Genomic DNA, 22,555 nt, shown 5'->3' with positions numbered 1-22,555 from the left:
AGCAGTATTCCAGCTATATGATGGCGGTCTGTAAATAATCAAGTCTGAATCAGACAATTTAGTGATCAACAGCATGAGCATCGATCTCCGCAATTGGGATACGATGACATGTGTCAACCAAGACAGCGAGCTTGACCACCCGATCCCGTTAGTCGCCTCTTACGACAAGCATGGGTTACTGGAGATCAATTCTAACCCGGATCTTGAAGGGTCCCATTTAGCATGGAGTGCGTATGATACATGATATATGTGGCTGTGTTAATACCATTTCCCCATTCTTCGGGAAATATTGTCACTTTCACGATGACATGTGTCAACCAAGTCAGCGAGCCTGACCACCCGATCCCGTTAGTCGCCTCTTACGACAAGCATGGGTTACTGAAGATCAATTCTAACCCGGATGTTCACGCGTTGGACCAAAAGTGGCTACAGCGACATCTCTAAACACACCTCTGCTTGATGAACAAATTAGAGTAATTACTCTAATGACTCAAGCAGAACAACAGTCGTCACGCGCATAGCAAGGCACAACCATTACAGAATTACACAGGCAATGATCCAGTCAGTGACAATTAATTATCGTGATAATTACGGCCTAATTACAAATCACCTAAAGGACGTTAAAAAGACCAACAAACTAACACCACTTGGGTGAGTACAATTACACTTAGTAATCTGCTGACAGAATTAAGGGACACTGAATATCACTTCGTAAGAGGCGACTAACGGGATCGGGTGTCAGGCTCGCTGGCTTGGTTGACACATGTCATCGGTTCCCAATGGCGCAGATCTATGCTCATGCTGTTGATCACTGGATTGTCTGGTCCAGACTCGATTACTTGCAGACTGCCGCCATGTAGCTGGAATATTGCTGAGAGCGGCGTAAAACTATACTCACTCACTCGCTGAATATCACTAGTTGGGTGAGTAAATGGTGCAAAACTACGTTAGCCTACTATACTGACACACAAGCACATTGCCAAAATTTACCTCTTAGTTAATAAATGAGAGTACCACTAAGCCCACAAATTAAACAAAGGCACCTGGTCCGGTAAAGTTAATCTATTGATATATATTATCTAAGATTAAAACCATGTACCCTGAACATACATAAGTAACGACACCTGCAGTACAGAAAACAGACACACAATCTACATTTAAGTTCCCCGTTCGAGATTTCAGTGGCGACCGTCCAGGAGACAAACAGTAGCAGGTCGACCACACATGGCCTAGCAGTCACTGGAAGAGCTGCCCCTACTCAGCCCGTCTTTGAGTGGCATTTTAGAAGTTTTGAAGTACAATATAGACAAACTTTATGCATAAACTTCTGTATTTTACGTGGGCAACGTTTCGTTATAGATTCTTGTATCGTTGTCAAGCAGGAATGTAAAAGACCATGTGGTACAAGAATCTGTATCGAAATGTCGCTCTCGAAACATGTGCACTGCCAAAGGTAAACTGGGTACACGTGAACCCGGAGACAAGACGTGTTGCCTTGGGCGTTATGACCCGTTATGACATGCTATGACATATACTTAGTTATCATATATATCACCTGTTGCGCTACATTGGTCAGCTATATATGTTACGTATTTATCTTGTAACGTCAGTATAATTTGCTGAAGTTTATCCATCAATAACATAATTGCTTTCGTTTACATGAGAGAGAGAGAGAGAGAGAGAGAGAGAGAGAGAGAGAGAGAGAGAGAGAGAGAGAGAGAGGAGAGAGAGAGAGAGATCTTGGAGGATTTTCAGAGAATGCACACTATATAGTATTTAAACATTTAAACATGAACTTGTATTAAAATTGAAGGTAGCTTGATGGTTAACGTGTCGAGTAGAAGCATAGAAGGCCAGGGTTTGATTCCCGAAATTAAAGCCAGTTTCTGCTTTTCCCCGCCATGAGATTACGACAGGCGTAAAACTAAAACCTTCTCCAGTTTCTAAACTCAATTTTCCAATTATTCTCCAACTGTCCTGGTTGCCCGTGATTACCTGTTCAGGTCCATGGTTACTGCTTTAATGCTCTACAACACGGTGCATGAACATAGAGATTTTTCTGGGTTACATCTTCTTTTTATTTTTATTTTTATTATAGTGATCTTCCCAGGGTATAGTTTAATGGCTGTAACACAATGAATCAGTCAAGACGGCATGCCGAGAATAAAAAGAAGATGTAACCCAGAAAAATCTCTATGTTCATCAAATATCATCTTCTAAAATGCCAATCAAGCATCTAACACGGTGCATTTTTTGTCACGGGAGGACATATTTGTGCTGACTCGGCCATATTGACGATCCGGGTATTAAGAACCGGCATGCCGTCTTGACTGATTCATTGTGTTACAGGCATTAAACTATACCCTGGGAAGATCACTATAAAATTATAAAACGAATTTGATGTGCAAGCATCATGTCCAATGTATGTTGATGTACAAGCAATGTGATTACATCTCATTACATACGTTTAATAACATATAATAACATTATATTCATGGGGTTCCTTTCGTCTAAAGTGCAGTTAAATTAACATTTGCGTTTTTGCTGCAACGCGAAAGGTCGTATAACAGGTGCATACTGTACTGAATATCTCCACACGTTGTACATAGCTATTGTCGCTGGAAAGTCGTGCATAAACACAATAACAGCGCAATTACTGTAATTTTTGTTTGCCTTGATAGTAGAACTCGCTGACATAGACCAGAAAAGTATACGGACACGCACATTCAATACAATTTCAGCGCAATATGTGTCTGGCTCAACAAATTCACGTAACATTAAAGACAGGATAAACTCAGAGACCCAGGAGTGAGTTGGGTGTAACTCTGCTTTGAACGGGGTTTTTTCGTTACATCTCAGCATGTAATCTTAACAGTGTTGAAAGTGTTGTGGTTGCTCTGTTACACCAGTACAAGCAGTTATTAACTCAATTACACAAAGACAATGTCCCACAAGAGGCACCGTCTAGATTGAAATGGTGTTCAGAGCGTGGAACATATAGTCCCTGTTCTACTGAGTAATTTTTTATCAATGGCAGACAATTCGTTGAAACGCTACAGTGATGACTAAACCTGTGCTACTTCACCGCGGATGCAACATCATCAGTGATAATAACATTGCTCTATTTTAGAGATACCCGTACGCAGAACGTAAGAGTGAGTGAGTGGGTTTAGTTTTACGCCGCACTCAGCAATATTCCAGCTATATGGCGGCGGTCTGTAAATTGTCGAGTCTGGACCAGACAATCCAGTGATCAACAGCATGAGCATCGATATACACAATTGGATACCTTGACATGTGTCAACGAAGTCAGCGAGCCTGACCACCCGATCCCGTTAGTCGCCTTTTACGACAAGCATGGGTTACTGAATTCTAACCCGGATATTCACGGGTGCAGAACGTAAGAGAGTGAACGCTCCCGTTCTTTTGACCCCATGCAATATTTAACCTCAGGACACCGGGTGTTCTCGAGCATGGTGTTACAAATATAACACGTCAGACCAACCGTCCTCCATTATAAAACAAAACAAGACCAGATTCCAATGGACGATGGAAATGATATAAAGACATCATTTAAAATCAGTGTTGACACCCGGTGTTCGCCAAAGAGACTAAATGTCCTGTTTTATTTGTAGCACATGCCACTCCCACTCGACATTAAAAACAGACATGAAGCCTTGCATATCAGTTCTACGTTGTATATGCAGCACTTGGCTAGACCGTATGTTATGTAAGTACATGTATATTGATTGACAGAATGATAATGAAAGGCGTTTGTGACTGACAAGTGGTAGCTGCCTCGTGTTTCTGAAAATCAAAGAACATTACTCAACAACACTCGTATAATAGCAAGCACAAACATGCAAATTATAAACGGTCAAACTGTCCATAATTATTAAGTTACATGTAAAGAATGAAAGAGAAATTGGGGACCATTGTGTTCAAATTGCGTCCATATTGGATTTTCGGAGGCTAAGCTTATATTCTTTGGAGGCTCTACCCCATACGACCGACCATGAAAATGTCCATACCTATTGAAATCATCCGAATGCTAACATATAAAATATACTTAAGTGAGCCTACTTATCTGGTGCTGTTGTCATGCAAATACTGGTCAAAACAACATTCTCAAAGACATTTTCGTAAATAAAAACAGAAAAAAATGATCCATACTTTTACTAAAAAGCAGAGTACACTGTACGACTACATTATGGGCATGTGTTTATGAGTGAGTGAGTGAATGAGTGAGTGAGTGAGTGAGTAAGTTTAGTTTTACGCCGCTTTTAGCAATATTCTAGGGGACACCAGAAATGGGCTTCACACATTGTACCCATGTGGAGAATCAAACGCGGGCCTTCTGCGTGACGAGCAAACGCTTTAACCACTGGGCTACCCCACCGCCGCCATGTGTTTATGAACCACCATCAAACAGTGATAACACCAGGTGTTCAGGTGCGCCACATGTCACCAACCCACACTTGGGTGTTAACATTACGTGAATGACATTATCAAAGAAGTTATGAAACTCATTATCAAGCCGTGTCATTAAAACCACCCAAATAAGTTTTGTCTCTACTTGTTAACTACATTTACAAGTGGCTGCCAGAAATACGTTTTTAAGATCGTAACACCTGAACACATATTAGAGAGTTAAGCCCATTTCTGGTGTCCCCCGCTGTGATATTGCTGGAATATTGCTAAAAGCGGCGTAAAACTAAACTCAGTCAGTCAGTCATATTAGAGAGCAGCATTAACGGATTCCTTCAAGAAAAAAGCGGTATCACCTTTTTGCACCTTTACAGGACCAAGCTTTTAATCAGCATTATGGCGGCTTTAGCAATACATAATATCAACTTTAACCATTAAACAAGTGAATCAAGCTGTAACTAGGCAATCACACAATCGTATAAGAAGAAACGCGTCTCCATATAGTCTGTCTCACAGTCCCTGAACCACATTATTGTCCCTGCTGCCTAGCCCTCCTAGTATGTCTCTCAGTCCCTGAACCATATTATTTTCCCTACTGCCTAGCCCTCCTAGTCTGTCTCACAGTCCCTGAACCATATTATTTTCCCTACTGCCTAGCCCTCCTAGTCTGTCTCACAGTCCCTGAACCATATTATTTTCCCTACAGCCCAGCCTTCTCTGCAATGCTAAAGCCCTAAATGAAGCAAGTCTAGACTTCCCCAAGTTCAGGTCGTCATTAGTCCCTGAATCTCTGGTCTCCCTGGGGCTCCTTTTGAATATAAATGGGTTTATTTGCTACAATCAAAATTACATATACTCATGCCAATAATGGTTGTCACCCCCCACCACCCCCCACCCCACCCCCACTCCAATAAAAATCATTGAAGGGGGTGACAACCATTATTGACATGAGTATATATTCAGAGACAAAGCGTCAGTCTAGTCTCAACACAACGGCCAGTAGATTTCATAGCTTTCAGACTGTTTACATCATTTACACTGACATGTATATGAAACGGAATGTCGTTCAATTTGTCACGTATCTCCGCCTGGAGGGAATCCGAGCCTCGAACAGCTGACGTTCAGAACATAATCACATGACATGTTTAGTTCCTTTGCAAAGTGTTCGTTTACTTAACACAAAAACCTAAGTGCCTATTGAGACTGTTATTATGAGTACAGTTTCCGCTGAATGGATGACTGCTGACGGGGTGATGCTGGGACTGCTGACGGGGTGATGCTGGGACTGCTGACGGGGTGATGCTGGGACTGCTGACGGGGTGATGCTGGGACTGCTGACGGTGATGCTGGGACTGCTGACGGGGTGATGCTGGGACTATTGACGGGGTGATGCTGGGGTGGGATGTGGTGGAATAGGGATGGAAGTTCTATTCCGTAAATGCACACCGAGTGAGTGAGTGAGTGATGTTCATCGGGGTATTTAGATATTAGTTGACATGGGTTTGTATGGCCTGAATCAAACTTGCAGGGTAAGCAACATTGAGCCATCGTAGTACCCCAATCGGTTTCCCAACTAATCATGAATCTGGAGACTTGGCAATACTGCTAGTAGCGGCATAAAACAATACTCACCATCCACGCACTGTATGACGCAAAAGGTAGCGTAGCTGTTAAAGCCGTTAGCTCTTCAGTCCGCCGGCACGGTTCGATCCCCCGCAAAGATACAATTTGTGACGCCGTCTTGCTGACCCCCGTCGTCTCACAGTCCCTGAGCCACATTATTTTCCCTTCTGCCTAGCCCTCCTTATCTGTCTCACAGTTACTGAACCACATTATTTTCCCTACTGCCTAGCCCTCCTTATCTGTCTCACAGTTACTGAACCACATTATTTTCCCTTCTGCCCAGCCCTCCTTTATCTGTCTCACATTTACTGAACCACATTATTTTCCCTACTGCCTAGCCCTCCTTATCTGCCTCACAGTCCCCGAACCACATTATTTTCCCTACTGCCTAGCCCTCCTGGTCTGTCTCTCAGTCCCTGAACCACATTATTTCCCCTACTGCCTAGCCCTCCTTATCTGTCTCACAGTCCCTGAACCACATTATTGTCCCTACTGCCTAGCCCTCCCAGTCTGTCTCACAGTCCCTGAACCACATTATTTTCCCTACTGCCTAGCCCTCCCAGTCTGTCTCACAGTCCCTGAACCACATTATTTTCCCTACTGCCTAGACCTCCTTATCTGTCTCACAGTCCCTGAACCACATTATTTTCCCTACTGCCTAGCCCTCCCAGTCTGTCTCACAGTCCCTGAACCACATTATTTTCCCTACTGCCTATAACCCTCCTTATCTGTCTCTCAGTCCCTGAACCATATTATTTTCCCTACTGCCTATAGCCCTCCCAGTCTGTCTCACAGTCCCTGAACCACATTATTGTCCCTACTGCCTAGCCCTCCCAGTCTGTCTCACAGTCCCTGAACCACATTATTTTCCCTACTGCCTAGCCCTCCCAGTCTGTCTCACAGTCCCTGAACCACATTATTTTCCCTACTGCCTAGCCCTCCCAGTCTGTCTCACAGTCCCTGAACCACATTATTTTCCCTACTGCCTAGCCCTCCTGGTCTGTCTCACAGTCCCTGAACCACATTATTTTCCCTACTGCCTAGCCCTCCTAGTCTGTCTCACAGTCCCTGAACCACATTATTTTCCTACTGCCTGCCCCTCCCAGTCTGTCTCACAGTCCTGAACCACATTATTTTCCCTACTGCCTATAACCCTCCTTATCTGTCTCTCAGTCCCTGAACCATATTATTTTCCCTACTGCCTATAGCCCTCCCAGTCTGTCTCACAGTCCCTGAACCACATTATTTTCCCTACTGCCTAGCCCTCCCAGTCTGTCTCTCAGTCCCTGAACCATATTATTTTCCCTACTGCCTAGCCCTCCCAGTCTGTCTCACTGTCCCTGAACCACATTATTAAATGAGCAAGTCTAGGTTTTCTCAGGTTCTCTGGTCTCGCTGGGGAGAATTTATGATCATGAAGTCGGATACAGTTAATGATGTCTGTAGAGACATTCCCATAAACCATTCAGTATGTTTGTTCGTTTATTTGTTGTTTATTGCCTTACTCAGCAATATTCCAGCTATATGTAAATATTCGAGTCTAGACAAGACAATCGGATCCAGTGGTCAACAGCATGAGCATCGATTTACGCAATTGGGATACGATGACATGTGTCAACCAATTCAGCAAGCCTGACCACTCGATCCCGTTAGTCGCCTTATACGACGAGCATGGGTTGCTGGAGACCAATTCTAACCCGGGTCTTCACGGGTCCCATTTAGCATGGAGTGAGTATGTTACAAATTATTAGGGCTGAAACGATGCATCGAACTATCGATGGATTGCAATTGTTGAGTCTCCGATGGTAGAAACGAAAAACTATCGATGCATTGATAGTATGTGTGACTATCGATAGTTTAGTAATTGACTTCCGTTGCTAAATGCGCAGCGCAAAATACAGGAAGTACCAGATTCGTTCACTTTGATTCGAGTTATCCGCCCCTGTTAACTGTTTACTTGATCTGGGTTTCAAGTTCCTTGTCAGTTATCAAAAGAGACTGAAACTACTTCAACTTGTTTTTATCTCATATAAACTACACATTCATTTGGGAAATGACTTCAAATTCAACAATTCAAGGAGAAAAAACTATTGCAATAGTTGGTCGCAATAGCATGTTGCAATAGACTATCGTTATCGCAATAGTTGTTTCCCCCTCAATAGTCACCCCTACAAAATATGTGGCTGTGTGATATACCATTTTCTTCGGGACATATTTTCATTGCGACGTGCTATCAAACGGCATTATTTAACGAATAACGTGAGGCTCCATATGCTGCCCTGCACACAGTTGATTGGTTGGTTGTTTGACGTCACACTCAGCAATATTCAAGCTATATGGCGGCGGTCTGTAAATAATCGAGTCTCGACCAGACGATCCAGTGATCAACAGCATGAACATCGATCTACGTAATTGGGATACGATGACATGTGTCAACCAAGTCAGCGAGCATGCCCACCCGATCCCGTTAGTCGCCTCTTACGACAAGCGTGTGTTACTGAAGACCAATTCTAACCAGGACCTTCACGGGTGTCCCTGCACACAGGTGAGAGAGGGGTAGTCTATTGTTTGTTGTACCTGCCGGTCCTGACGACAACCAGGGTTTAGTTCCCGACATGGACACATTGTGCAGTGAAACCAATTCTTGGTGTTTCCCGGCGTTATGTTCATTGGTCATTGCTAAACCCGGCGTAAAACAATACTCAGTCACACATACATACATGCATGTGAGTGAGTGAATTTGGTTTTACGCCGCTTTTAGCAATGTTCCCGCAATATCACGGCGGGGGACACCAGAAATAGGCTCCACACATTGTACCCAAGTGGGGAATCGAACCCGGGTCTTCGGCGTGACGAAATAATGAAAAACCAATAATTATTTTTTTATTAATTTGTATTAAATGTGCACCACAATCAGAGTTGGGTCGCAGGAAGAACAAGGTCATAGATAGTCAATTACCTTTGTGTCGAACGTACTCTTATCTCGAAGTAAAAGCGTGGTCTTAAGTATTCCTGTTTAGTGATAGCTCTGCTGTTCTGGGGGGCGGTGGAGTAGCTTAGTGGTTAAAGCGTTCGCTCGTCACACCGAAGACCCGGGTTCCATTCCCCAAATGGGTACAATGTGTGAAGCCCTTTTCTGGTGTTCCCCGCTGTGATATTGCTGGAATATTGCTAAAAGCGGCGTAAAACCAAACTCACTCACTCACTCTGTTGTGTACCTCGGATAACTCGAAGGATTTACGCGCGTCTTCGACACAACGTTTTAGACTATATATTGGACAAAATAAGTTAGGGATATTGGTAATTTTATAATTGATATTTTATCAGTGTGTCAATGAATAAATAGATCATTGTTCATAATTTCAAAATGTACATATAGCCCTAACTATTTTTGTCCAGTATATTATCTGGATTAATATTGTTTTGTAATTATGATGTAATTGTGACATATGCCACGATGGTGAAAAGACAACATAATACGACATGTTTTTTAAGAAAGCTTTATCTAACAGAGGTAGTGATTGTCAACAAAACGGACAACAAAGGCAGGTGACGTAATACTGGCTGGTAACCTTGGTAACACATACTAAACATATTACTGTTGACAAGACCGTTTACATACCAGTGTGCGCATAACCCAGTGAGTATCGTTACCACGGCAACAAAGAATTCCACTCGTTTCGGTGCCAGTTATACGATATATCCCATTAATAACATTCATTAATAACCTCTATGTTAATACAGTGGTGCTAGCAAATGATATACGTTGGATCCGGTTGCACAAAGGGGTCTTAGGGTTACTAAAGACTTTAAACCATAATGCTGGTCCCGTTTATATTAAAGGGGTATTATACTCGAACCAATTGCCCTATCAACCCGCACATTGAACAAATACCCAAAATAAAATGGACCATGTTTTACCATTATAAGGAACTATTTACGTCCATGCCGGAAATTGGAAGCAGGTCGATGAGGACATAGTCCCTTTGTAAGTAACCATTAAATATTTCAGCTGATACAGGAATACTTTTCTTCAGCTTAATTTGATGAAACCTATTTTTTACACGTACCAAACGAAAATCTTGCGCGTCACCTCCTTAATCGCACAAAGATATGACGAGTGTCTATAATCTAACACTGTAGTAAATACATCGCATGGTTATAAACAGTGCCGTTACCGGATGGTACAAGATACATAAGAGAAGGAAAGCCCAAGTTCTTATTGATTGCGATAGCTATAATACTAATGCCATAAGAGTATATGGATTGGAGTTAAATAATGGAGAACATTATAGCTTGAAAATAGATTCAGTTTATCATCACATACATTTTATTATTTATAATATTGTTTATACCATTAGTTTTATATGGCCTTAAAATTGAAGTGTGTCTGCGATAAATGGGGATATGATTAGAACAGCCTTTGTGCACTGCCTTGGAGACACTACATTTGTAATTTCACTGATGGCAACTTGTCGTATACATTAGGTGTGTGAGTACAGACTTCCTCTTGCATACAAGGCAAGTCAGTAGGTATTTCAGATCAGTGGTATAGATCTTCATTCTCAAGATCAGATCTTTTATTCTGAAACGATACTCTCTGGTTGAAGACAGGTTTTGTATCGAGGGTTAAAACATAGCAATTACATCACTGTTGTTTCAGCTGTAGATGATGTGTAGCGAATTGATGGTTTATTGACCAGTTTAATCTCGTGCATTAACACAAGCACCTGCATTACAAATGTAGTGTCTGCAACGATTACATCGCTCAAACAGCACGTGCACTGCGAATACATGGGCTGGTTCAAAATATTGTTTGCTTGTTTATTCTGATTACATTATCACATGTTGGGGCCAGTTCAAAATATTTATTTATTTATTTATTTATTTATTTATTTATTTATTTATTTATTTATTTATTTATTTATTTATTTATTTATTTATTTATTTATTTATTTATTTATTTATTTATTTATAAAATCTGATTACACATTACATGATTATTATATTTCAGTGAGAATGTGATAACCACGGACGGTTTCTATCATTTGAAAATGCTTTGAGTTAATGTATACAACAACAAAAGAATAACAATCAAATTATTATAATAATAATAATAGCTTTATATAGATATATACGCGTGCAATTATTATATTTATGAAAAAAGTAAATATTTATCAATAGAAGTTGATGAACAGTGCTGAGTAAAGTTACAGCCTTTGTGGCAATTATCTATATTTTATATACATGTTTATCAGTCCGCGGGGACATCTTCTGATCGTTATCTTTAATGTAGTGTTTTGATTTTTATCTCAATGGTGATTGAGTTTTACAACTACCGACTGTTTCGTGAACGCCATTGTAAATTTCACCAAATATAGAACAGCCCGGCGTAGAGTCAACGAGCAGATTGCATTACGTCAATCCTCTTTCTTTTGACATTTATGAAGAATAATCAAAAATAATACTTCTCATTAAATGCAAAAATCCCCTTATGAATTAAGATTAAAGAGTTCTTTTAACTAGAAGTCTTTCATATCAGACGCACAGCATCGTATTCTCACGTTATGAAAAAATCACATTTTCCTGACCGCTGATCTCAACAAAACTTGCATGCAGTTCCCAGACGAAGATAGGATCGACGAGAAATAACAATCTTCTCCGTGGTTGAAAATAATCAAATTGGACATGGCCAGTGATTCGAATGTTGTCGACGAATATCTTTTCACGATGAGGGCTAAAGTAATGAGATTCGGTTACATAGAGCATTTTCAAACGTCAATTATATCACGTGATTAGTTACTGCATACGCCCTGCACGCGAGCTGGATTTGGCTTCAATTATTGTTCTGTAGATTCCCAAATAAGGATGATATCAACATCAGTCCAGGTCTTCCAATTATTTCAGAGTCCAGTTCATTGGTCAAAGGCCACCGACAAATGTTATGCGCTGTGTATCTGACTGCCTAACAGTAGAACGTTTTGTGACAATCCTGATGACGAAGCCAGACCAAATACAGACATAGGCACCGCACGCAACATAACATAATACTTCAGGTGGTGTTTATGTAATTTTACAAGGAATAATTCTACATATTGATCAGCAGACGTGGTGACTAAGCTCTATATTTAGAACAGCACAACAGATTCGGTTACCAATTGTTGCGGTGTTTAACGTGGGTTATTTTCACTTGAATAAGGAGACTGTCTTACAACAATGCCCAAGACCATTTTGATCAACTGCTGTTAAAATCGTAAAACCTTGCAAAACATTCTTCGATAAAATAGGCACCGCATTTGCAGGAACGTGGTGAACGACATTCCAATATCCCCGATACATCATCGAGGTGGTTCCGATCATGTTTAGGCATGATTATCAACAAATTCTTGTTCTATTTATATTATTTTCAAAACAATAATTCTATATTTGATGTTACACCATTACATATTGTACCGTCATCGCTGAACTAATTCTACCTGACATATTTAGGTCCGACAGCTTGGAAGCAGAGAATAACCTAACCCTTTGAAAATCATTTATTCACCAACATCATCTCAATCTAAATGTTTTCGCGCATGGTTGATTGTCTGGATCTTTGAATTTAGTTTAGTGTATTGTTAAATCGTAATAATGGCTGTTGATGCCTCAATATTAATCCCCCTTGATGCAAACGCGGAACAGAGGCCGATCAGCTGGTCATTATTACGTAACAATAGACGCCCGTCAAAGGACTGTTTATTGTTAATGTAAACATGAGGTGTGAAAATGGCTAGAAAATTACAATATGTGAATACCGCGCCTAAACAAATCACGCTGTAATGACCCTCTCCGTAATGCAGTATGAACAAGGTAACCCAGACCCCCTGGATCGGCCGCCGTTGCGCTGTCGCAAGTGACAATGCAGTTATTCAAAGCTGCTGTTTCCATCAATTAGATAAATTATTACCCAAATACATTCGAATAACCACATACAATTTGTTTACTACCATCATTCGAGAATCTGCAAGTGGATCGATGGTTTGAATGCAGTTTGATTTTAATTGAAAATGAAGACTATCCCGTGGGGTTTTTCAATTAATTTAAAATTCTAATTCATTTTAATAAATGACAACTTTTTTTATCAACAAAGCACAGGAATAACTTTGGACGTTTTGCATATCAATACACGTACTGAATTAATAAATAAAAAAAATGTATATTGTTTTCGTTTTCTTTACGATGTAACAATGAATAAGCGAGGAATAAATATTAAGACTCTTAATGGAATCAATATCACTCTGTCCGTGCTCTGGGGATAATTTGCACTTTAACAAGTCGATTTATATTTTATTAAAATGAAAACTACTTAATGGGTAACACACGAACTAGAACACCAGCAAATATGATTCATGTTCAAGCGTTAAATGATATCTAAATTTCAAAGAACATAGCTTGATAGCAGAATTATCGTTTCAATTCAATATCAAAGCTACACTTTTTATATCAAGAGAATTTAGATTGAAGTTTGATAGTTCAATTAAGATCCACACTGAATGGAATCAATGCAAGTTAAGGTCTTTGAAGATTCGTTTCAGAAATTTCTTTGAGGGGTCGATAAGTTCAGAGGTTATTTCATATGGAGCTCATGTCTGTGAGATGTAAACTTACTTTCAAACATTATCCAGGCAAGGGTCTGAGTCAGCTGACAACATGTGCCGTTGTTTATTATGATGTCCATTCACCACGTCAGCCACTATCAAGATCCCTGAAGATTTTAGGTTATTTTGGGGGGAGTGTTTCAAAATCTGCCGACTTTTCCGGAAAACAATCTTAGGATTTCACAAATGCCACAAAGTATTTATAATATTACTTACGTACAAAAGAAAATACACCTGTTTTTGGTGATTATTTGCCAAAAAACAACGGAAAAAATTTAAAGGTGTTTTGATTGTGACTTAAAGTCACAAACATTGTGTACGTGTTGCCAAGGCAACACTAATAACCACACAGCTCCAAGCGTAAAGTTTCTTTTGTGCGTCATTCTATCTTTCTTGTGAACATTAATTGATCGCATCGAGTATATCATAAATGACTTGGAAATATATAGCACTGAACTCGTACAAGTGAATAATTGCTTTGCACGGGTAGAATTAATCCGGCACCGGACGCAGGGATAAACAAATAAAGTATCTGTTTTACCGTTATTTCTTTTATGAAAGTTGCGATACGTAATGTGGTCCTTCTTCCGACATAGCTGTCTTATAAAGCACTCTGCAGTCATAAAGCACTCATCGGTTATGCTGGTTACTGTAAATGCACCAATGGAGGTTAAACCATGGCCAGCAAATGATTAAAGCACTAATCCCACCATTATCCCAAACTCCATTAAATCATTATCGATTAAAACATCAAACTTTATGCCTCCATAGATTCCTCATCCTAATACCCACTTATCCAGAACTGCAGATAACTCGAATTTTGTTCGATGGTCCAGAGGTTTTCAGTGTATAAAATGTCTCGTTTATAATGCATTAATAAACTACAAGAGCGGAGAACGCAGTCGTTAAGGTAACACTCCACGAGAGAAAGAGATGTGACATATCCATTTTACAGTGAGGGCTTTAAACAATTTACATATATTCATAAGAAAGTCAACCTTCAAAAGCTTTCGGCAAATCGCATGAATTATATATAGCAGAAACGGCAACCTTGTCTGATGCCTAACATGAAAATCAATCATACTGTAGTGATAATACAAATTATTTAAAATCTCTAGCCATTTGAAGCACTTAGTCCACCGCCTCCTGAGGCCAGTTTAGTTGTTTCACTAGACCACCTTTGGGTTTGGCGTATTTCCCATATTTCTCTAATTTGTGTTCCGTGCGGGTAGATCGCCATCCGATTTGCTGCGAGGTAGTTGACGGAAATGGCCGAGGCGAAGGTTGAACTTTGATGTACTCTTCAATCGGTGTAACAGGCCTTATTTGAATAAGCGTTGGGATTTCCCGTTTCCCCTTTCTCGCCTGGGGGAATTCATCCTTTACGAGCTGAAATTAGGAAATGATTAGTCAGTATTAATGGACATAATTTTTTATTTGTGTGACCTATATTTATGTTTCAAGATCAAGGTCATTAACCATGCAGATCTAGCACAGTTGATTGGAACCAGAATGTGAATTTTTAGTAAGGTTTGGTTGTTGTTTTACGCTGCACTCAGCAATATTCAAGCTATATGGCGGCGATCTGTAAATAATCGAGTCTGGACCAGACAATCCAGTGATCAACAACATAAGCATCGATCTACGTAATTGGGAACCGATGACATGTGTCAACCAAGTCAGCGAGCCTGAGCACCCGATCCCGTTAGTCGCCTCTTACGACAAACATTGGTTACTGAAGATCAGTTCTAACCCGGATCTTCACGTGTAAGTTTTTAGTGGGGAAATTTCCTGTGTCTCTGTATGTTTGTTGATTTACAAATACATGTACGTCAATCGTTAAAAGTAAGTTTTGGTTTTACGCCGAGGTCAATGGTATTTCAGCTATACCACAGCGAGTCACGTGACGCCAGACAGGTCTCAAACGTTCACCACGCTGGTAAAATCCATGGATACGGTGCTTACAAACCTAAGAACATAATCTGGGATTCGAACCCACGATGACATTCTCTTGCACGAATAGGGACTCAGCTCTACACAGCAAATTGCGGACCTTTAACCAACTGGGCCATCGGATACTTTAACCGCCAGGCTACCTCACCACCTCTGAGGGGTGTATCGAACCCAGGCCTTCCGTATGCTGAGTCAAACCTCTACCACTGTGATTCCATGAGTGAGTATTATATACTTTACATTTCCTTACATTACAACTTACATCTCTGTGTGAACCGGTGAGAAAATTCCAATTGGACGGCCAGATCTTTGCTGCAGCCTCTTCCTGAGTGACATGGCCCTTCCTGGAAAACAAAATCAAACATATATATGTATATTGTCTGACCGTGAAGTAATATAAAGTGAAAGTAAGTAATGTGAAGTGAAAGTAAGTAATGTGAAGTGAAAGTGGGTTGATGGTTATTTACAGAAAATGATTGGAATAAATTCCAGATGTTAAATATAGTAAAATGAATGGCTTTTGTAGGTATTTTAAACCAAATGTTTGTGTAAATGGTTTTATTTTCGAACAGATTGAGAGAAGACAACCAGGGAGACAAAAAGATAGAGAAGATTTTAATTCCAGTCCAACAAGGACAGATAACGCTACCTACAAGTAAAATGAAGAAAATTGGGAATTTCTGTATTTTTATTTTCTTTTGATCAACTGAAACTCAGTGTTTCGGACTGATTTGACACACTACTTAGACACACAAAACTGACTGATCAATCACTGCCTGTTCCCATAATGCCGTGCGAAAGGTAAAAACAACTCGGAGTTTTCTAAGTTGGAGAACCTCTGTTCAGTCCATTTCAGCTTTTATGTCAATAAAATATGTTAAAAAACAAGTATCATCATCTAACGTCCATGGTAGGACGCTGTATAAGATGGAAATATCGTCCTTTCTACCTCCAGGCTGACACTGTCCATTAAACTACGAAGGCGGTTCTACCTAGAGTGAGTTTCGAAAATACCATCCAAAAACATCCATCATGTTCTGATAAAACAGTGTTCGTCGAAACATTCAACGATGACTTGTGTCCACACACAGAGCAGTATACTATTATATTCTACTAATATGAGTGAAGTCATATTGATAACCAAAAGTCACTGTGTTCTTTAATCTGATTGGTTGAAAAAACCTGATCGAAGTGCAAGACTTTTCGCTGCGTATCAATACGTTCAAATACTCGGTACTTTTTTCAATGAGTGCAGACAGAAAAACGCGTGTGGACCTTTTGGTTTACTTTTATGTTTACAATGTCGATAAACATCATGTGTTGGCCAATTTCCGGGTGTTTTTGAGTGTTTGAAGCACGGGAATATTTCATTTGATACCCCCGGTTAACACCGTCGGTTCCAAACGAATTCCTGTGCTTCAATACTCAATAACACCCGGAAATTGGCCAACACATGATGTTTATCTCTTAGATAACATTTCGATATTTGCATATGTGCACGTTACCATAATTTAGCAAGAGTGGTCACTTGAAGCCATTATCATGTCAAAGTGCTTAATTGTTGAGAAGTTACTATATGACGTCAATCATTGTTCATGACGTCACGTATTGCTTACATGACGTCAGCTGAACACTAGTCTGAATTCACTGACGTTTCTCTATACAGTTGATATTTTCTTTGTTGATATTTCAATGAAAAATGTGAGGAATCCTTTACCAAAACAGAGTTATGGATTATCTATCCCTCGTGAATTAATGCAGTAAGTCCCTCGCCAAAGGCTCCGGATTAGCACTATTTATTAACTCGAAGCTGGGTGGTTATTAGTCAAGGTTTGTAGATTTTCAAACACTCCCAGAGAATGACCTAAATCCGATCCTAAGATTTGCCCAAGACGCCATAGCTGATGAATTAGCGATCAATTACATTTGACTGGTTCCATCTCTTTTTGCGCAACGACGGCTTTGTGACATTTTCTTTGAACCGCGACACATCTAAAGTTAAGTATTGCTAATACATCTTTACGAAGCTTTGAATTTACATTGCGGAATGATCTACAAAAGAGACTTCGTACTCTTTAGAACCGTTCCTCTATTTCTGTCCGAGATTATATACGTGGCATTTTGTAATTGAATAAACAGGTGACAACATGACTGAATCCATGTTTGGTGGGTATAGGAGCGGGTTACACCAGGTTAATATTTACGTCCGTGTCCGTTATACCATGGTTCCATATCGCGACAAAATATAGGCATCTGCATGGTCAACATAACTGTGACCCGTGATGATCCTGGTTAGAATTTATCTTCAGTAACCCATGCTAGTCGTAAGAGGCGACTGATAGGATAGGGTGGTCAGGCTCGCTGACTTGGTTGACACATGTCGTATCCCAATTGCGTAGATCGATGCTCATGCCGTTGATGACTGGATTGTCTAGGCCCCCTTTCACGAAGCACTAAGGTGATCTTAAGTCACTTAGGTAACCTAAGTGCAATGTTAAAGAATGGGAGTTAAGGTTAACCTTAGTTAAGGTTGCTTCGTGAAAGGAGCCCCTGGTCTCCACTCGATTATTTACAGACTGCCGTCATATAGCTGGAGTATTGCTGGGTGTGGCGTAAAACTAAACAAACTGTAAACAAACTGTAATTCACTGTAAACAAACCAGACAATTCACTGTAAACAAACCAAACAATCAAGTGATTGATGGACCGGAAATTCCAGTCAGATAATTTTAAATTACGAGCAATGATACCAAATTGCTTATAAGTAACGAAAAATGTATGGGGAATAAATTTACTTTTAACACATTGGGGGTCAGTTTAAATGTCTCGGACCTCAGTGATTATATTTATTCCTTTTGTTTGTTTGTTGTTTAACGCCGCACTCAGTAGATTTCCGACCGTAAATACCGAGAATCAAGTGATTGACATCATGAGCATCGATCTACGCAATTGGAATACGATTACATGTGTCAACCAAGTCAGCTGGCCTGGCCACCCGATCCCATTAATCGTCTCTTACGACAAAGCATGAGTTACTGAAGAAGTAGTTCCCGTTAATCACCTCTTACTACAAGCATGGGTTACTGAAGACCAGTTCTCACACAGATCCTCATGGTCCTAATGTATCCCTAGCGTTTTGGAGAGTTTGGTTTCACCCATAGGTATCAGCACACATGCATCGATCTTCATTAATTAGTTATCGCCATATTTCGAGATTTTATTTCAAATGTCAAGGTCTAAATAGGTGAGTGTTTTGTGCAGTGATTAGATCAGCACGTCTCTGTATTAGTTATAAAGTCATTTCAATGTGTCAAATGCGTGTAATAACTATGAAAATGATGCATGTTTGTTTTTAGAATGGTGCATTTCTACACTCATATATGCGACTGATGTAATATGCGCGGAAATAGCCCTCTGCGTGTGTGTTTAGAGTGAGTGAGTTTAGTTTTACGCCGTTTTAGCAATATCACTGTAGTATCAGGGGGACACCTGAAATTGTCTTCACGCATTGTACCCATGTGGGGAATCGAACCCGGGTCTAAGGCGTGACGAGCGAATGCATTAACCACTAGGCTATCCAAACGCCCCGTGTGTTTAGAGTAATTCAATATTGATGTGAGAAGGGTGAATTGTGTGTATGTGTTCAATGGCATGGGAGTTTGCATATTGTGACGGGGTCTGGTCTATTAAGCGTTGGGACGTAAGAAGCGGATGCGTGTTTGTGTTTGTGTTTATAAGTTTATAATATGAGCGAAAAGGTATACATTGCGCATGCGTTACACACATATAACGGACAATGTGCACTGCGGCAAGGTCTCTGGTCGTACATATCCGTTTCGAGTGAGTGAGTGAGTTGAGTGAGTGAGTGACACCAGAAATGGGCTTAACACATTGTACCCATGTGGGTCTTCAGCGTGACGAGCGAACGCTTTAACCGCGGGGTACCCCCACCGCCCCCTATCCGTCTCGAAACAGCCAATTGTAAGATATATATTACAACTGGCAGGCACGGGTACAGTACTCTGTTTCTTTCACATAATAAAATCGAACCATTTCAACATTGTGTCTTTACTCATAGTGACGCAATAGACACAATACAATTGCGTTTGTGACGTCAGCCGGCATCATACGTTCTACTAATACCCCGTGTGACCCTGTACAAACACATTTCCGCGTTATCCGTGGATTATGACAGATTATGTTACTGGGTTTCACTAGAGGTGCGGACGTCTCCAGGTCGGATCATCCACCCGTGTTCGGTTTTTTCTTCACAATAATTGTCCGCTGCATACAATAGCACGACCACAGTGTAGACTTTTCAACAAATGCTATCATGGGAATGAATATTTTCAAACAATAATCCCGAGTCGCATTTCAATTAATGGAAGGAAAGTTTAGTTTTCCAGACCGCTCTGAACAGAAGTACATGTGGGTTTTGTGTCCCAGAATTTTGGCTGGAGGGTCTACATTTCTTTTTAAATATCCAATTTTAGATTGGTTTTATTCAAGGATGAGGGGGGGAAAAAGAATGAAAGTGAGGGTAGGCAGGAATAAGGAATCCTTATATTTCGTTTGTAAGATGCATTTTCACATGTTAAATTGTAACATTTTATATAATGTGCTTATATTCATGGTTTTTTATGGGGCGGTGGGGTAGCCCAGTGGTTAAAGCGCTCGCTCGTCACGCCGAAAACTCGGGTTCGATTCCCCACACGGGTACACTGTATGAAGCCCATTTCTGGTGTCCCCCGCCATGATATTGCTGGAATATTGCTTAAAGCTGCGTGAAACCGTACTCACTCACTCACTCGTGGGGTTTTAACCAAACGGTAACAAAGTTCTTCCCTCTGGTCGGTGGAATGGAAAAAACCCACGGATTTCCGTAACGTTACAGATGTCAGTTTCCTTAGCATAAAGAACACAACATTTTTCGTTGTATATTCATCCTTCATCGGGTGAATGATAGCTAGGATGCAGGGAGCGTATATACAGGAATTCTGTCCTTTATGTGTATCACTGCTAAATGTCATACATAAACTCCACAGCTTTCCATTTACCGTTTTACTTACAATTTGTTTATAGAGGGCTGATTCGTCAACCAATGTGTTATTTAAAGTCTGTCGCCATGTTTTAAATGTGTCTATAGTAACTGAAGTAAATGTTGCTAACAGTTGTTCGTGAATATCCTTGTGCCAAACAAGCGAAGCCCAATAAAGTGATGTTCACATCACGTCGATAAAAATGGAATTGAATGTTTCAGAATTGAAAACAAAACCTTTACATTTCTTTCTCAGACGGACAAAACATGATCACATCGTAAAGGGTAACATGTTGAGAACATGAAAATTGTGGCTTAATTTTACAAAAGTAATTAAAAATTAGCGGAACTGGATTTGAACAACCATCTGAGAATAATGTTTAATTTGTTTTAAAATTGGGAGTATTAATGAATCGGCTACCGATTGATCGTGAAACACAGAAAATGCTTTTCGTCGTAAATAACGCAGAGATCAGTAACCCATGCTATATTAAATTCACTATTAGAAATGGTTGACCGATTAACGATTGTGCACTTTGAAACACGAAAAACCAAAATTATACTTCAAACATGCACGAGAGAACCGAGGACTTAACAGAATGAAAGACAGTGTTAACTCATGCCCGCCGTGATCGTATATCCTTTTAAGATACACGTTCCCTCTTTGTAGAAACAAGGAATACAGAATGGCCGCTGTTGGTGTTCATCGGAACGTATGCCCCAACTAAACATATAATTCCCCTCAGCTGGGGGTAGAAACGGATCAGTGGACGCGATAGCTAAATAACAAATCATATCGATTATCTGTTTTTAAACAATGCGTGATTGTATTTACACCAGATGGGGAATTGTTAATATAGTTCAACCAAATGATGATGATTTGTTCAAATTACCAAGTAATATGTCAAATAATTATTCTTATTGTATTTTTGGTGCATTGATATTTGTTTGTTATTCCCAGGGAATAAAATCAATGGTATTAAATATGATATGCCGTATTTCAAAGAATCCGCTTGGAGATCACTGTAATCTTGGTCAGGCTGTACTTAACACCGAAATTGATCAGAAAAACAATATGGCGGACAGGCGACCGAGCAGACGACATTTTACTCACCAGATTTGATCTTGGGCAACGTAGTTGCAGTTTGCCAAAGCTTTACCCCCGGGTTTACCCCCAGTAGCTCCCGACGCCATTTTTAACTGTCAAATTCCGGGTATGGCCTCTGCGGCACCCTGATCCCTTTTCCCGACCCACAGTCAGTTATGGCGTATTGGCCTGTTTGGTTTGCCACGTGCTGCCATGGCTACATGACGCTCTTACCCACCTGCCGTGATAGGTAAACAGCTGATTGAGCCTATGTGTTGGGTTTGCTTTCCCTAACCTGGGGACCTAACAAGTCTCACGTTGCTTATCTTACTCGGTCGTGTGGTTGTCAGGCACGAGAACACCTCTTGGATAAGGCTAGCAAATGTACACACTTATTTAATTCGGGGTATCGTGTGCTGGACTAAACTCTAAGCGGGAGCGTCCGGGTTGGACTGCCGGCTAATCTATGGCTTTTATGTTGTACTATGACACATGCTTAAGTGATCGCGCGCTGTACGAATGGTATTTGACATACGCCTAGAGACAGTAAACGTGGTGCGTGAATAATATTGTATTATAGTGTTATGAAAGGTATTATGGTTCGAGTGATATTTGCCCGATTTGTCAAGTTTCCAGCACAAAATGTCCCTATGAGCAATGGCAATGCATATTGGATTCCTAGTAAATATAGGTTCTGTACACCCTCACTAAAGTACTGACACTGACTGAACCAAGAACATAAACGCAACTGAATTATAAAAAGTGGTGTGCAAATCAAGACTTGGTGTA

General features: G+C 40.4%; 1 protein-coding gene and 1 long non-coding RNA gene across 3 annotated transcripts in view; one reads left to right on the top strand and one right to left on the bottom strand.

Annotated features, from left to right (window-relative positions):
• Positions 1–536: 536 nt before the first annotated feature.
• Positions 537–16,318, top strand: LOC124291957. Its single transcript, XR_006902328.1, has 3 exons — positions 537–651; positions 15,573–15,861; positions 16,214–16,318. It is a non-coding gene; the product is annotated as an uncharacterized LOC124291957 (long non-coding RNA).
• LOC124291954 (uncharacterized protein C20orf85 homolog) overlaps positions 9,536–22,555 on the bottom strand; it is a 36,750-nt gene continuing 23,730 nt past the window's right edge. Inside the window, exons 1-3 of one of the 2 annotated variants that reach the window (XM_046729040.1) lie at positions 21,794–21,975; positions 15,904–15,985; positions 9,536–15,077 (exon numbers count right to left, since the gene is read on the bottom strand). In XM_046729040.1, coding sequence (XP_046584996.1) covers positions 14,820–15,077; positions 15,904–15,985; positions 21,794–21,873 — 420 coding nt within the window. In that variant the 5' untranslated portion in view covers positions 21,874–21,975 and the 3' untranslated portion in view covers positions 9,536–14,819. Of the gene's footprint in view, positions 15,078–15,903; positions 15,986–21,793; positions 21,976–22,555 lie in introns of those variants that run through there. The other variant, XM_046729041.1, reaches the window with a different exon arrangement.

Source organism: Haliotis rubra, unplaced genomic scaffold, assembly GCF_003918875.1.
Source record: "Haliotis rubra isolate DU_JTF1 unplaced genomic scaffold, ASM391887v1 Scf503, whole genome shotgun sequence".
In the NCBI taxonomy this organism is placed as follows: Eukaryota; Metazoa; Mollusca; class Gastropoda; order Lepetellida; family Haliotidae; genus Haliotis; species Haliotis rubra.
Note: the sequence above shows the minus strand (reverse complement) of the source record. Positions and strands in the feature narration are given on the sequence as shown.